Raw genomic sequence first — 16,390 nt, 5'->3', positions numbered from 1 at the left:
ACAGAACAAAAATTGATTAAAAGAGTCCTCACAAGAGCTTTAAACTATTCCTGTCAGAAAATAGTCTTTTATTAAGAGTTGGAACATGTAACCCCCAACATCCATAAAGGAGATCTACTGCTGAACTGCTAGGATAAATGGCTGGTTTGCATTGCCCCTGGTCTTTATCTAATCCTGAGAATAGACTGCTGTTTTATCAAAAGAGGAATAAATTGCTGTTATTGTGATGTTAGCCCATCACTTGGCATTGCAATTCAAGTTTTTGTGAGAAAGAAATGTATGATCTAACTGCGACTTGACCTATGCCTTCCGAGATCCATCTAGGTGCTCTAATGGAGCATAAAAAGTGTTGAATACAAGGACATGCAAACTGGTGGTGGAAAAAATTTGTTTGGGGATAGTACTGAAGAGAAAAGAACTTGTATAAGCTAGTGGTTTACATACAGCTCAGTTTGTTAAAAGTGAGAGGAAGGGCATTGACCAAATATAATTGTTTTAATGTATTTCAATATGAAACTGCACAATTTTAACACACTAAGTATCTGACTGTACCATTTTACAATTATAAAAGTGTTTTGATAAAAGGGAATGTGAAGAATACCTTAAAGATCCCTCTAGCTGTTGGAAGAAATCATTAGAACATTTTATTAAATCATTAGAAAAGAAAAATATGATCACGTTTCTTTGTAGGACAGCTGTCCTTTCTCAGCAGTATATTAAACATTTGCAAAACACTTGAACCACAGAAAATCACAATACACACCTAGTTTGAATAAGCTGATTGTTTGATTGTATTTAAAAGAAAATTCCCTCGTTGCCATAGCATTCAGAATGTCTTAGGACAAGATCTATTTTTAAAAGAGGTTTGTTAAACATCATCAGTTAGATTTTAGTCTTGATAAAGGCTCACTTTTCATTCATAGCTAGAGCCAAATGTGCTCTTCTTGTACCTAACCAGATAATAAGCACTCAGCACACTCCCCCTTCTTGACACAACACACTGAGACTAATCACACATAATTGGAGAGGAGGAGCAGAGGGCTGGGCAAGCTATTGTGTCCAAAGGACAAATGGTCAGTTTATGAGGCTTTTGTCTGATGTACAATTTCGTGCATATGTACAGAATAAAAAAAGTAAGAAATCACCAAAGCAAGTTAGAATATTTCAATTTTGGATGACTAGAAAAATCAACAGGGAAAATTCAAGACAAAAGAAACATCTCTGAGGTGATTTGTGCACTTTTTAAAAGATCCTGAGGAAACTATCTGCTCCCTAACTGCTCAAATACAACAACAAAGCATATGATGTATGTGTTTTCAAATAAAAACAAATACATAATTTTTTACTGAGATTAACAAACATGCAAAGTGAAAGGCATGTAAGAGAAGGAAAACTAGCTTTAGAGCTTTGCAAATATACGTATATACATTTTAAGGTGGAAATATAATTGGGAAAAATAAGTTCCTAAAATGACATACAGAATGTCTGACAAGTTTTCTTCACTGAAATAAAAAAAATTCCTTATATTTTTATGATAGCCGCTCGGAAAAAACAAATCACACACACCTATAATTAGTTTTCATTTGTCCTTTTTATTTTTAGGTAAAAAATTATTTCATCTTTTCATGTTTGGTTAAAACAAGAAGAAAGGGGTAATGGATGTTTTCTTCATATGTATCCTTTTCTTCTTTTTTCAACTGCAAATAAAAATGAAACAAGAAGGAAATGAGTAATACATTTTTAAACTACTGACACAAAATGATGTTTACTTCTTAGCTAACTATACTTCTTAGTGTGAACAATATTACAACTGATTGAACAGCTTATAACACCCCAAAGGCTTAATGTCAAATACTATCACAGATACAGCACTGTATATCAAGGAATGCATCATAGGTTTGTAAATGCACTTCCAGCTGAGGGAGAAAAAAAGTGGCAAGATGCTTATAAGAATCTCTGAGCTATGTAGTCACAAATTACTGCATTACTCAATTAATTAAACTAGATTCAAATGAGATTTAAGGTCTGACTTAAATCCACAAAGCAAGGACATTCAGAATGAAGGCTGAAACTTTATCCTTAACCTACCCCATAGTGCCTCTGTATTGCAGCAGATTTGGTATTTAAGACTGCCAACTGTTTGGGGACCCCTGTAATACCTTGACACAACAGGAAGGCTTGTATGGGCCTAAGCCATTTCAAAGGCTATAATGCAGCTTCAAATGGGCTTATTTATTAACGACATGCAATTCAAAAATTCTTTTATTAATACAGAATTATAGTAGTACCAGTAATTAGAACAGTACTGCAATGGCTAGGTTAACTGAGTGCTTCTGATACATACTCAATTTTTTTTAATGATATATGTGTGTTAGGCAGTTGACAAGCATGGCTTATTCAGATAAGGTTATTGTTGTAAATGCATTTAAAATATAAATACATACATAAAATATATATACAATATAAATATATATACTGATAAATGATTCTCCCACAAATAGTTTTTATAAGATTTTATAAAATGTTATATTTTTATAATTTGTTAAAAATACAACATCAAAGGGGAAAAGAGCAAAAATGTGCATTTAAAATATAACACAAATCAGATAAACACAAGAAATATCAAATTAAAGCTCAGCGCTGTTCCTAATCAACATTGCTATGCCTTTTTTCTCCATGAATTAATGAATTAAGGATTTTAGCTCATCTGCATCACAAGATTACTGAAGTTATTTCACCAAATGTCTTTTTATATTATATTTTTCAACTGTGAAGCATCTCCATGTAACCTACTGTCCCTGAGTAATTAACACACTTTTCCTTTTTCATAGTGGAACATAAAGAAGGTCTATTCTTTAAATTCTAATCCACTCTACTAAGAAGTGTTTGTGTATAATTACTAAAGTAATGACAATCTGCTTCCCAAGATCTTTAACTTTACCACAGGTGGTTCACTTTGTTTGCACAGGATTACTCATCAGTTTCACAGTACCCTGGCAGCTTTTACACCAGCAAAGTACACATTATATTCAGAGTATAGAGTTTTATGAGCTACTACAATTTCAGTAAGACAGAAGTCCAGCAAAAGTAGTCAACAGGTTTTATTTTAAAAAAAGCAGAATGGGATACATCTGGCAATGTCTCTCTTGGACTTTTCTCTTTTACTTGCTTAATGCATTCCAGTTGTTGGACTGGGAGAAGACTGTACAACTGAATAATTTTCAGAAGGAAGGAAAAGGCAAATACTACTATTTCTATGTACTACTATTTTGACTAGTTTTGTGTTAGTTGATACATTTAACTACATCATGCTCTATATTACTACACTTGAAGAATCCTCTACACAGAAAAGCACACTAAGTAACACATAAGCTAAATAAATCTTGTTTGAGGATGTGACAGAAACCATATGCCCCCCATGCTACTTTTAACCTGGATTCTATAGTGACCTCTGGCGGCCAGCATAGAGGATCAATTACAGTATTTAGTCAGAGTCCAGATGGACCTAAACTCCCCAACATAGACAGGGATGCTAAATGAATAAATAAAAAGCCACACAGAAATATATTATAACCTGTCACACGGTATAAGTGGATCAGAACTGTAATATTAGAGTACTAAAAACACATACAAAACAGCCTGAAAAATACCTGTTTCAATATGAACTATTATACAGTGTAAGAGTAATCCCATTTATCAAGGTTGCACATTTGTGGCCAATTAATTATTATAATTTTGTGAAATGAAAAAGCACCTTTTTAAACAAATGAACAAAAAGCAAATTGTGAATAAAACAATTTTTCAATTTTATAGGCAAAAATAGTGCCTATGAGGACTGAAATAAATTACATAGCTGCTATTAGTAGCATTATGCTTTGCCTCATAATTGGATGTAACATACTCAGCCCTACAGGGTGAATAGCAGCAGCGGGAGTGGAATTCATACTGTTTACCCTTTACAGTATCCACAATTATCAACAGTACACCGTACAGATTATAAGCACCAGCCACTTGTAATATGGCATTTTGAATAGATAGGCAAAGGTGCAATCTGACCGTTCTTTTGATATAATGTTCTGAGATCATGGCATAGCCCTTTGAAAGTCTGTTTTCATTCTAAACACAAGATTTTAGGACAGAAAAAGCTCCTGAGAATTTACTGAGGGAGAAGTGGTTGAAATATAGATACATGCAAATGAGAGAGTATAAAAGGCTAAAGTCAACATTTCCTAAGGCATATCATTATAGAACATCTATTATGTACTTAATATTCTCAGTGTTAGATGACATAGTTATATACCAACTAGCCTGAATATAGGTAAAAATACTTCTCTTTCTTTGCAACTACATATTAAAACACAATGTTTTAGAAACATATCCCTACCTTATGCTCTTTGCCTCCTGAACAGGGTGATTCTATGACGGGGGTGCAATTTAACTAGAGCACTGGCATAAAGTGTAGAATGGCACAGTTTTGATTACAGGCTTGTTTTTTAACGGAAATAAAATTTCACAGCTAACAATAAGAGGTGAAAAGTTTAAGAGGCAAAGCTGTTCCTCCTGATCACTGACTGTTAATCAGCTTCATGGGTGGTTGCCTAAATCTGTGGAGATTTTTTTTTTGGTGACTTGCACTACTGCCAAGATTGTAACTAATTTTTCCCCACGTTGTAGGAGGAGGGGTGAACAACTCCCCATAGAATGCAGCTGTGTATGAGTGACATGAGTCGCTAATGCAAAGGGCAAAATTAAAATTCATGAATCTCTTCATGACCATTTGTGTAACAAGATTAAGACGGGACAGCAGAAAATAGCTGCATTATCAGGCTTCTTACAGTTCTCCAGCTGGTTACGCTCTATTCCAAAACAGTAGGGATAAGAGGATAACATGCAGCCTGAAGGAAAACGCTTCTCCTTCATTTGGGAGCAAACTCATCCCAGGGAAGATGAGGTTTGGAAGGAGACACAGTTGAAGAAAACTGATTCCTGCTAAACATGCAAAACTTTTAAACTGTACTTTTAAGCATGAATGTAGAAATACAACCCAGGCTTAACGGGCAAAAAGAACATCAGTGGCCATGTCTACACTAGCCCCAAACTTCAAAATGGCCATTTAAATGGCCATTTCGAAGTTTACTAATGAAGCGCTGAAATACATATTCAGCGCCTCATTAGCATGCAGGTGGCCGCGGCACTTCGAAATTGGCGCGGCTCGTCCCGACAGGGCTCCTTTTCAAAAGGACCCTGCCTACTTTGAAGTCCCCTTATTCCCATCTGCTCACAGGAATAAGGGGACTTCGAAGTAGGTGGGGTCCTTTCGAAAATGAGCCCCATTAGGACAAGCCACGTGGCGGCGAGCTGCGTCAATTTCGAAGTGCCACGGCCGCCTGCATGCTAATGAGGCGCTGAATATGTATTTCAGCGCTTCATTAGTAAACTTCGAAATGGCCATTTACATGGCCATTTCGAAGTTTGGGGCTAGTGTAGACATAGCCAGTGTGACAAATATTGGATCAACAGTCTGAAAAAAATGTTTGCTTCTTTAAAACAGGCTGGTTGTGGTTTACACTGGGACAATGAACAGCATTCTTCTGGCTCATCATTTCTCAGTAATATAGTCCCTCATAAGAAAGATGCTTATTACTCTTCCGCACCCTACAAGGACTTTTTTTTAGGAGACTTATCAAAATTACGGGAGTGATTTTCCCTTACTTTGTGTGAGAACAAGTGAGCACTGAATTTTAGGTTTTTTTAGATTACAAACACTGGACAAGTAAATGAATCAAGTCCTACTCTTAGCTGGTATAAATCAGCATAACTCCAACTGCGAATCTGTCCCACAGTACATTATATTTTAATAACAACAGAGAGGTAGCCATGTTAATCTGTATTCTATCAAAACAAAAAAGCAGCCATGTAGCACTTAAAAGACTAACAAAATAATTTATTAGGTGATGAGTTTTCATGGGACAGACCCACTTCTTCAGATCTACCTTCAGATCTGAAGAAGTGGGTCTGTCCCATGAAAGCTCATCACCTAATAAATTATTATGTTAGTCTTTAAAATGCTACATGAATGCTTTTTTGTTCCGATATATTATATTTTGTAACTATACACTATATTTTCAGTATATATTCAGTGAAATGTAACTGTATTTGCTTCATTTCTTGCATGCAAGGAGGCTATATTCCCATTTGTGGTGGGATGGTGGTAACGTGGTCCACCATCTTGCAAGAGGCGACACTGAAATCTAAAGCAGTTGATATACTTGTACTCCGACTGAAAAGGAAGCAAAAACATATTTGCTATTTGTAGCAACTACACTGTGAAAGACAGGCAATGCTGACTCAGAGTCAAACTTTGCACTCTCCTGCAGAGCTTAAAGAAGACAAAAATACAACAGAGGTTTCATATTTTCACCAAGTTAGGAGCCTTGGAAAGCCAAATGGCTTGAAGGGAAATTCCACAGCTCTCTCTACCCCATGGTACCAAACTCTACACTGGCTCTTGAGTACATACAGGAGGTGTGGACCTTTCTGAAGGTGAATTACATGGATCCACTAGACCTCCATCTACAGGCTGACATAGTGGCACTGGCCAGGTTGCACAGGTACATGGGGGTAGGACAACAAGAGTGGGAGAAGAAGGGGGTGAAATTCATCCCTGAACAATGACATAATTTCCCTACACCTGCAGCTCTGGAGCCACATGTAGCTCTTTAAGGACTTCTTTGTGGCTCCTGATGCTATAATTTCAAAGTATAAAAAACCCTCTCCTGATTATTTTCAATATTTCAGAGAGCATCTAAAAGCCGAACAATGAACAACTCATATGTAAATAGCAAACGATATGTGATCTTGAAATGATGGATAACTCCCCCTTTAATACGGGCAGTGCATTGTGGGATATGTATTTGCACTATTCTTCAAGTAGGGAGTTACAAAAAGAGTGGTTTGACATTATTTATTAAGGACGGTCTCATATTCACATGCACTGCGGCTCTTGAATTATTGATTTTTTTAAATTAATTTGAAAAAATTGGCTCTTCTTGCTCTTTTGATTGCCAACCCCTACCCCACACAAAGCCATTTGGCAGAGAGGCCTGGTTTACTTAGATATCATTGTGACAAAGTGAGATGAGGATTTGGTCGCCAGCGAAGAGTGAAGAGGCACTCTCAAACAGCACGAAAATGTGCAAGTCAAGAAATGCAGTCAAAGCAGAACATAGTTTGGAAGTTTATATTTCATATGTTTTTAAATGAGATTAATATGTCCACAATTTGAATAAAACAAATATTATATTTGTGTTTATCCTTTGACACGAGGGAGAGCACATATTGGAATGCACTCACCCACTGAAATGTCTTTAGGATTTTCTTTCCTCAAGCCAGAAGAAAAAGAAAGAGGAAATACATTTATATTTTGTGAAAAAAAGCAGTCACTTCATTTGTGGGTTATTTTCTGGCTGAAGATACCAATAACTCTTTCTTTCATGCTTCATGGCTAGAGATCCAGACGCAGACAGCAAAGAAAGAAAAAGTATGCTCACCATAAAACACCAGTATGTCTACACTAGAAGCATCTGTCTACAGAATTTACTGTTGGAAGAGATGTCCAGACAAAACTTCTGTTGACAGATCACATCTACACATAAAAGCAGATGAATCTTTTGTTATGCTCTATAGACAAAAGGGCCCCAGAGCGTCTACACTACTTTTTTGTTGACAGTTTCTGTTGACAAAACACATTTTGTTTTGTAGATGCTCCACACATTTTGTCTACAAAACTCTCTAGTGCAGACGTAGTCCAGGAGAAGAACTACACCCCTTTCAAGGTGACAGCAGAAGGAACAGGCCTAGTTGATAGCTAAAAAAGATGACTCTGTGACTGATTTTCTGATCTCATCAGTGCTTATGTAAATTAGGAGTAACTCCACTGAAGTCAGTAAAGTTACTCTGATGTAAAACAGGCTAGTGTAAATGAAAGGAGAATTAGTATCATTACTTCAATTACACAATGTGAGAGTTACAAAATCAAGGAAAATACTTTGACTTTTAGACTATCATGTACATATATATTTCTAAAACAATCTAATTCCTAAGCTATGGTGCAGGGGCAGGTATCTAAAACAAATCAACATTAAATTCTGTATTTTGCACAGGAAGTACTTGCAAACCTGTCAGGTGTCAAAGGCAATATCACAGGTCAAGTAAGCTCACAAAAATGGAGTTCTCTAAGGTATGAAAATAGTGATCTTAAACATGTGAGTAATAATATGATTTGGATAAGCACTGTTGCACGTATACTGGAAAATAAGAGATTCCTAAAAAGCTTTCTGTGAAACTCCTTCTTCTCTGTGTCCTATATAACTCTACACCTATAAATAATACAAAAAGGAGACTGATAACAGTAGCTTTATGTAAGCAAGCTTAGAAATCACGCTCAGATAAGTGCTTTTGACCTAAATCTTGTAGTGCCTCGATCTGACATATAACCTCACAACTGTGAAATTCTGTATGAGATTTAGCAGTTTGAAGCTGCCAAATGACCCAGCTATAAAGCAGCCAGAGATAAGGATTTAAGGTATGATATGATACAATTAGACATTCACTTTCTATTTATTTCAGTATTCAACTTAGTTAAAAGTTGCAAGCTTTTTATTAAAATGTAAATATTTGTTTGCCAAGTATATTTAGGTAACTAACCAACAAATAAAAATAAAAAATTGATCTAATAAATTAGGCTCTTCTGAAGGAAAGAGTGGTTATATAAAAAGGGTAAGCAGGAGATGTTTCTGAAAAACTCTTCTAGACAGACAAAGATAAAGGATGGTTCTACCACACAAAATAATCAGATACGAAAGAGCTGTTCAGAAATAGCACACCTAAGGAGTATTTTAATCAAACATTTAGGTTACCTGCCAAAAGAACCATGATCTCTTCAAAATGAAATGCGGATTAACGTGTTATCTAACACAAGCAGAAAACTAACCTTGGAGTGGAAGTTCGAAATATGTTCATCATAATTTTCATGTCTTTGGACAGAGAAACCAGCTTTTTCAGCTAGATTGCAAAACTGGTTTAGAGTATTCCCTCTGAGAGGAGCAAATACCATTGCTTTCCCCTAGAACATTAAAAAGAGAATTTATACATTTTTAAAATTGGAAAGAAAACAGATATAACATGCCCCTGATTAAGATTTTAATACATTGCTGCTAAAATTTTTTGTCTCTGGGAAAAGCATTTTAATAATATTCATAAAAACTAACTGCTCAGAACGTGCATGATTTCTGTGATTAAAAGGATGCACATAGAAGGCCATATATAAACATTTTCATTTGAAAATGGCCAATTGCAATAACCTTGAGCCTTTTTGCACAATACCTGTAACTATGTTTTTTATATAAAACATTGAAAAATAATTAATGTAAATACATACAGTGAAAGATGAACCAGTTTGACTTACCAAGGCATTATACAAGCTCCTGAAGTGATTTCTTCTCTCTTACCATAATGCGACCAGTGACCACAATGTAATAAAATTTAATATCCCTGTGGTGCAGTAAAGCACCTCAGCAACCCAACACTGTGGCATTTAATTTCAGAAAGGGGGACTACACAAAAATGAGGTTAGTTAAACGGAAATTAAAAGGTACAGTGCCAAAAGTAAAATCCCTGCAAGCTGCATGGAAACTTTTCAAAGATACTAGAATAGAGGCCCAACTTTAATGTATACCCCAAATTAAAAAAAGCACAGTGGCATGGTAATCAGGCTAATTCTCCTTCCAAACTTCGAAGTGCTGGCATGCCACGTAGCTGAAGTGCTCTTACTACCATTAGTATTCTCCGCTCAGGCTGATTACCATGCCCCCTTCGAAGACACAGCCACTAACAGTACCAAAAAAATGCTACCGTGGCTTAAAAACCAGGTAAAAGAACCAATGAAAACTAAAAGGGCATCATTTAAAGAGCTGAAGTTAAATGCCAGAATGGAGCATAAATTCCGTCAAGTTAAGTGTCAAGACATAATAGCTGCATCTACACTACAGTTCCCTTTTGAAAGGAAGATGCAAATGAGGCAAATCAGAAATGCAAATTAAGCACTGATTTACATATCCCACACTTCATTTGCATAATCACATTTTCGAAAGAGAGTCTTTCAAAAAAAAAACAGCAGTGTAGATATGGCTCTTTTGAAATAAAATCCAATTTTCAAAACCACCCGTTTTCCTAAGGGGGAAGGGCACATGGGGGTAATTTTAGGGGGATAGGGGGACCTTAGGGGCTCACCCGCATTACCACCTCCACCTTGCTGGAGCAGGGAGGTGGTGATCCCAGGAATAAGGGGCTTTCGAAGACTGGGGGGTCCTTTCAAAAGGCCCCCATCTACATGGGCATCGCGCAATTCGAAAGCAGCACTTTCGAATTGTTGCAGCCGCCGTTATGTTAATGAGACACTGCATATTCATGGCAGCACCCATTAGTATCTTCCGACCTTGCTCATTACCATGCCCCTTTTGAAAAGAAGGGGCTAGCATAGACATGGACTTATTGAAGCATCTCTTAAAAACTTGCTTGCAAAATTAATTCAAATTGGCTCAGTATGAATTCTCTCACATGGAAAGAAAACAGACTCAACAACTGCAAACAAAGGTTTTGTTAGAAAACAATGTATTGAACTAAGGGAAGCTATTTGGTTGGGTGCCATGAGGTTCAGTGGTAGGTCCTGTTTTATTGAACATTGATATTTATGGGAGGTTAAAGAGCACGTTAATGAATTTCACAGATGATGCTAAATTGAGAGCTGGGTTCTGTAATCACCAAGGAAACAAAGAAATAATATGTGGAAATCTAGCGACATTAGAAGAATGATCAGGACATAATAAACTGATAATCAGCTTCAGAAATGTAGCTAGTATGTATGGGGAAAAAGTGGTCAGAACACAGAAATTTAAGAGAATGGAAGAACCCTGGAAAGCTGTAACACAGGTGGACAGTTTATGGTGATAGTTGACATCAGATTAGATATATGCTTGCAGTGTGATGTGGCTCGTGACTTTCGCAAACACGCATATCCAGAGACAATACATCATGGAAATGAAGCTTCTACCTATCCAGATGACTGAGTTACCTAGTGTAATGTATTTATCCTCCAATACCCATAAGGTATTTTCATGATATGGAGAACGAGAGGGGATGAAGCACAGAAAGGGGAGTTGACTTCCACAAAGTTACAGTGAACTCTGTGTCAGAGCAAGGACTTGACTTCAGGTCTCATATGGACTAGGCTACTGCCCTAGACTACCTCTCTTTCCACAACTCTAGGCAACCTTCATAAAGGATTTAGTCCAGAGAACAGATCTTTCCAGAAAATTGAAGGAGTTCAGAATTAAAGGTTTTGTGGTGGCATGAGGAATGACTGGAGGGACTGATACATGATTATCTTGGCTATATAACTAGTAAAACCCCACCATGGCCAGTCCCAAGCCTGGATGAAAAAGGGGGAGGGTTGGGCATAGGACTAGCGCCCCCACCGTGTAAAACAATCCCAGCTACAGAAACATTGACGTCAGTTCAACAGATTCCACTCCTGGGAGAACGACGTGCTGTAATGAAAGCCAGAAGGAAGGTACATTGCCAACCACCCTTTTATCAACCAGAAAAACCCTGATCATTGGAACATGGAATATTAGAACAATGTATGCAACAGGAAACACAGCACAAGTGGACGCAGAAATGCGAGGCTATAAGCTCGCAATGCTTGGGCACAGCAAGACCAGATGGTTACAGTCAGGACAACTAAGACTACCAACAGGAAAGAAGCTACTTTACTCAGGGCATGGAGATGACAAGGCTTCACACAGAAGGCATGGCACTATAGACTGCAAGATGCATTTAACAAGCTACATAGCAGAGAAGTGAACATCATGATGGGAGACTTCAGTGCCAAAACTGGAGTGGACAACACTGGCTATGAAGAAGTGATGGGCACCCATAGATTGAGAGAGATGAATGAAAACTGAGCAAGGTTTGCAGACATCTGTGTCCTTTTCAGCCTTATCAACCTTAACATAGAGGCAGTGTGTTCCCTCACAAAAGAATTCAGAAAGCAACATGGGTCTCTCCAGATCACTTTACAGAGAACCAGACTGACCACCTTTGTATATAAAAAGAATTCAGAAGATCACTACATAATGTTCAAGTGAAAAAGAGGAGCCAATGTAGCATCAGACCACCATCTATTGGTTTCCAAACTGAAGCTGAAGAAGAACATGACAGAAACAGTAACCAGAAGACAGAGATACATCATCAGCCTCTTGAAAGATACAAAGATGAAGGAACAGTATCGACTTACATTGACCAACAAGTTCCAGGTTCTACAAGATCTGTATAATAAAGACACTGATCTATTATGGTTCTTATTCATATACGGCAGTAAGCACACATTTTTAGTGCTGTATACAATGGCTTATTTTTCTCACAACCCTGTGTGGTGTGTGGTTCTTGGGGAGGGGGTTGTGGGGGAAGATGGTGAGCCGGAGGTGGCAACAAGGGGTGCACAGGGTGAAGGGGTATGTGCGGTGGACCCACTAGAAGTGACTGTGGTGGTGCTCACTGGGGCCTATCAGTACCAGACAAAATAGCTGAAACTATAGTAAAGAATAGAATTGTCAGACACAGACGTGAACATAATTTGTTGGAGGTAAAGTAAGCATGGTTTCTGTGAAGGGAAATTTTGCCTTACTAAACTACAAGAGTTCTCTGAGGGTATCATTAAGCATGTGCATAAGGGCGATCCAGTGGATAAAGTATACCGAGATTTCCAGAACGCATTTGACAAAGTCCCTCACCAAATGCTCTTAAACAGTGTAAGCTGTCATGAGATGAGAGAAAAGGTCCTCTCATGGATTGATAACTGGTTAAAAGACAGGAAACAAAGGGTAGAATTATAAATTATCAGTTTTCAGAATGGAGAGAGGTAACTAGTGGTGTTCCCCAAGGGTTCATACTCGGAGCAGTCCGATTCAAAATATTCATTGATGATCTAGAGAAAGTGGTGAACAGTGAGGTGACAAAATTTGCAGATGACACTAAACTGCTCAAGATAATTAAATTCAAATCAGACTGCGAAGAGATTCAAAAGAATCTCACAAAACTAGGTTATTGGGCAACAAAATGGCAAATGAATTTTAATGTCGATAACTGCAAAATAATGAACATTGGAAAAAAAAATAATCCCAAAACAACACATACAAAACGATGGGAACTAAATTTAGCTGTTACCACTCAAGAGAGATCTTGGTGTCATTGTGAATAGGTCTCTAAAAACACACACTCAACGTGCATCAGCAATCAAAAAAGCAAACAGAATGTTAGGAATCACTAAGAAGGGGTTAGAGAATAAGACAGAGAATATTTTACCGCCTCTAACAATCCAGGGTACACCTACAACTTGAATACTGCTTACAGATGTGGTCGCCTCATCCCAAAAAAGATATTCTGACATTAGAAAAAGTTCAGAAAAGGGCAACAAAATGATCAGAGGTTTGGAATGGATGCCGTATGAGGAGAGATGAAAAAGACAGTGACTTTTCAGCTTAGAAAAGTGGAGACTAAGAGAAGATATGATAGAGGTCTATACAATCATGGCAGCTATGGAGAGAGTGAATAAGGAAAAGTTATTTACTTGTTCCCATGACAAGAGAAGTGGGGGTCACCAAATAAAATTAATAGGTAGCAGGTTTAAAACAAACAGTATTTCTTCATGGAGTGCACAGTCAGGCTCTAGAACTCTTTACCAGACGATGCTGTGAAAACCAGGACTTTAATGGAAAGAACCAGATATACTCATGGAGGATAGGTTCATCAGCCTGGATGAGTAGGAATGGTGTCCCTAGCCTCTGTTTCTCAGAAGCTGGAAATGGGTGACAGGGGAGGGATCACTGATAATTACCTGTTCTGTGCATTCACTCTGGGACACCTGGCATTGGTCACTGTCAGAAGACAGGACACAGGGCTAGATGAACCTTTGGTTTGATCCAGTATGGCAATTCTTACGTTCTTGTGATCCAGTCAAAAGAAATTTGCCAACATAAAAACAGTCTAAGGACTGGTCTACACTGAAAAACAACCTTTACAGAGCCACACTCCAGAGAGATGCAACTATGCCAACCTAACCACTGGTGTAGACAGTGCAAGGTCAATGGAAAAATTCTTCCTCTCCTTTGGAAAGGTGGACTACAAATGCTGTAACATAAGTGGGGACATAACTTAATTCTAACTCATGCTGTGACCACTTTACACACTGCCCTGACACTGCTAAAAGGCTTTGAAATAAGCATAAATATAATTTATGGCCACTTTACCTTGCCAGAAGGGTGCAATATAGCCTTAATGTAAAGAGGAATTATGTCCAGAATTCATTCATTAAATCATAGAAGATTAAGGTTGGAAGAGACCTCAGGAGATAATCTAGTCCAACTACCTGCTCAAAGCAGAACATAAAGGGAAACAAGAAGGCTTTTTACAAATACATTGGTAACAAGAGGAAGACCAAGGAGAGGGTAGGGCCATTGGTCAGTGAGGAGGGAGAAACAGTAACAGGGAATTTGGAAGTGGCAGAGATGTTTAATGATTTCTTTGTTTCGGTCTTCACTGAGAAATCTGAAGGAATGCCTGACATAGAGAATGCTAGTGAAAAAGGGGTAGGTTTAGAAGTTGAAATAAGAAAAGAACAAATTAAAATTTACTTAGAAAAATTAGATGTCTGCAAATCACCAGGGCCTGATGAAATGCATCCTAGAATCCTCAAGGAGCTGATAGAGGAGGTATCTGAGCCTTCAGCAATCATTTTTGGAAAATCGTGGGAGACGGGAGAGATTCCAGAAGACTGGAAAAGGGCAAATATAGTACCCATTTATAAAAAGGGGAACAAGAATAACCCGGGAAACTACAGGCCAGTCAGCTTAACTTCTGCGCCAGGAAAGATAATGGAGCAGGTAATTAAAGAAATCATCTGCAAGCATTTGGAAGTTGGTAAGGTGATAGGGAACAGCCAGCATGGTTTTGTTAAAAACAGATCATGTCAAACCAATCTAATAGCTTTCTTTGATAGAATAATGAGCCTTGGGGATAAGGGAGAAGCGGTGGATGTGGTATACCTAGACTTCAGTAAAGCATTTGACATGGTCTCACATAATATAAGTATATTATAAACTATGGAAATAAACTACGGAAATAAATCAATAAGCTACGGAAATATAACTTAGATGGGGCTACTATAAGGTGGGTGAACAACTGGCTGGATAACCGTACCCAGAGAGTAGTTATTAATGGTTTTCAATCCTGCTGGAAAAGTACAACTAGTGGGGTTCCGCAGGGGTCTGTTTTAGGACCGGTTCTGTTCAATATCTTCATTAACGATTTAGATATTGACATAGAAAGTACACTTATTAAGTTTGCAGATGATACCAAACTGGGAGGGGTTGCAACTTCTTTGGAGGATAGGGTCATAATTCAAAAGGATCTGGATAAACTGGAGAAACGGGCTGAGGTAAACAGGATGAAGTTTAATAAGGACAAATGCAAAGTGCTCCACTTAGGAAGGAACAATCAGTGTCACACATACAGAATGGGAAAGGACTGCCTAGGAATGAGTACAGCAGAAAGGGACCTAGTGGTTATAGTGGACCACAAGCTAAATATGAGTCAACAGTGTGATGCTGTTGCAAAAAAAGCAAACATGCTTCTAGGATGCATTAACAGGTGTGTTGTGAAGAAGACATGAGAAGTCATTCTCCTGCTCTACTCTGCGCTGGTTAGGCCTCAGCTGGAGTATTGCGTCCAGTTCTGGGCACCACAGTTCAGGAAGGATGTGGAGAAACTGGAGAGGGTCCAGAGGAGAGCAACGAGAATGATCAAAGGTCTAGAGAACATGACCTATAAAGAAAGGCTGAAAGAATTAGGCTTGTTTAGTTTGGAAAAGAGAAGATTGAGGGGGGACATGATAGCAGTTTTCAGGTATCTAAAAGGGTGTCATAAGGCAGAGGGAGGGAACTTGTGCTTCCTTGTCTCTGAGGATAGAACAAGAGGCAATGGACTTAAATTGCAGCAGGGGAGGTTCAGGTTGGACATTAGGAAAAAGTTCCTAACTGTCATGGTGATCAAACACTGGAACGAATTGCCAAGGGAGGTGGTAGAATCTCCATCACTGGAGATATTTAAGAAGAGGTTAGATGGCTTTCAGGGATGGTCTAGAAAGTGCTTGGTCCTGCCATGAGGGCAGGAGGCTGGACTCGATGGCCTCTCGAGGTCCCTTCCAGTCCTACTCTTCTATGATTCTATGATAACCAACTAAATCATTTCAGCCTGGCCTTAAAAACCTGCAAGG

At 38.1% G+C, this 16,390-nt stretch overlaps 1 protein-coding gene across 3 annotated transcripts in view; it reads right to left on the bottom strand.

Moving 5' to 3' along the window:
- Positions 1-1,572: 1,572 nt before the first annotated feature.
- The window catches only part of CAMKMT (calmodulin-lysine N-methyltransferase), a 339,010-nt gene continuing 324,192 nt past the window's right edge, over positions 1,573-16,390 (bottom strand). For 2 of the 3 annotated variants that reach the window (XM_074989632.1, XM_074989634.1), the window contains 2 exons: positions 8,993-9,124; positions 1,573-1,697 (listed from right to left, as the gene is read on the bottom strand). In XM_074989632.1, the coding sequence (XP_074845733.1) occupies positions 1,611-1,697; positions 8,993-9,124 (219 nt within the window). In that variant the 3' untranslated portion in view covers positions 1,573-1,610. Of the gene's footprint in view, positions 1,698-8,992; positions 9,125-16,390 lie in introns of those variants that run through there. The other variant, XM_074989633.1, reaches the window with a different exon arrangement.

This window comes from Carettochelys insculpta, chromosome 3 (genome assembly GCF_033958435.1).
Source record: "Carettochelys insculpta isolate YL-2023 chromosome 3, ASM3395843v1, whole genome shotgun sequence".
Lineage (NCBI taxonomy): Eukaryota > Metazoa > Chordata > Testudines > Carettochelyidae > Carettochelys > Carettochelys insculpta.
The sequence above is the reverse complement of the archived record's forward strand: the minus strand, read 5'-3'. Positions and strand labels throughout refer to the sequence as shown.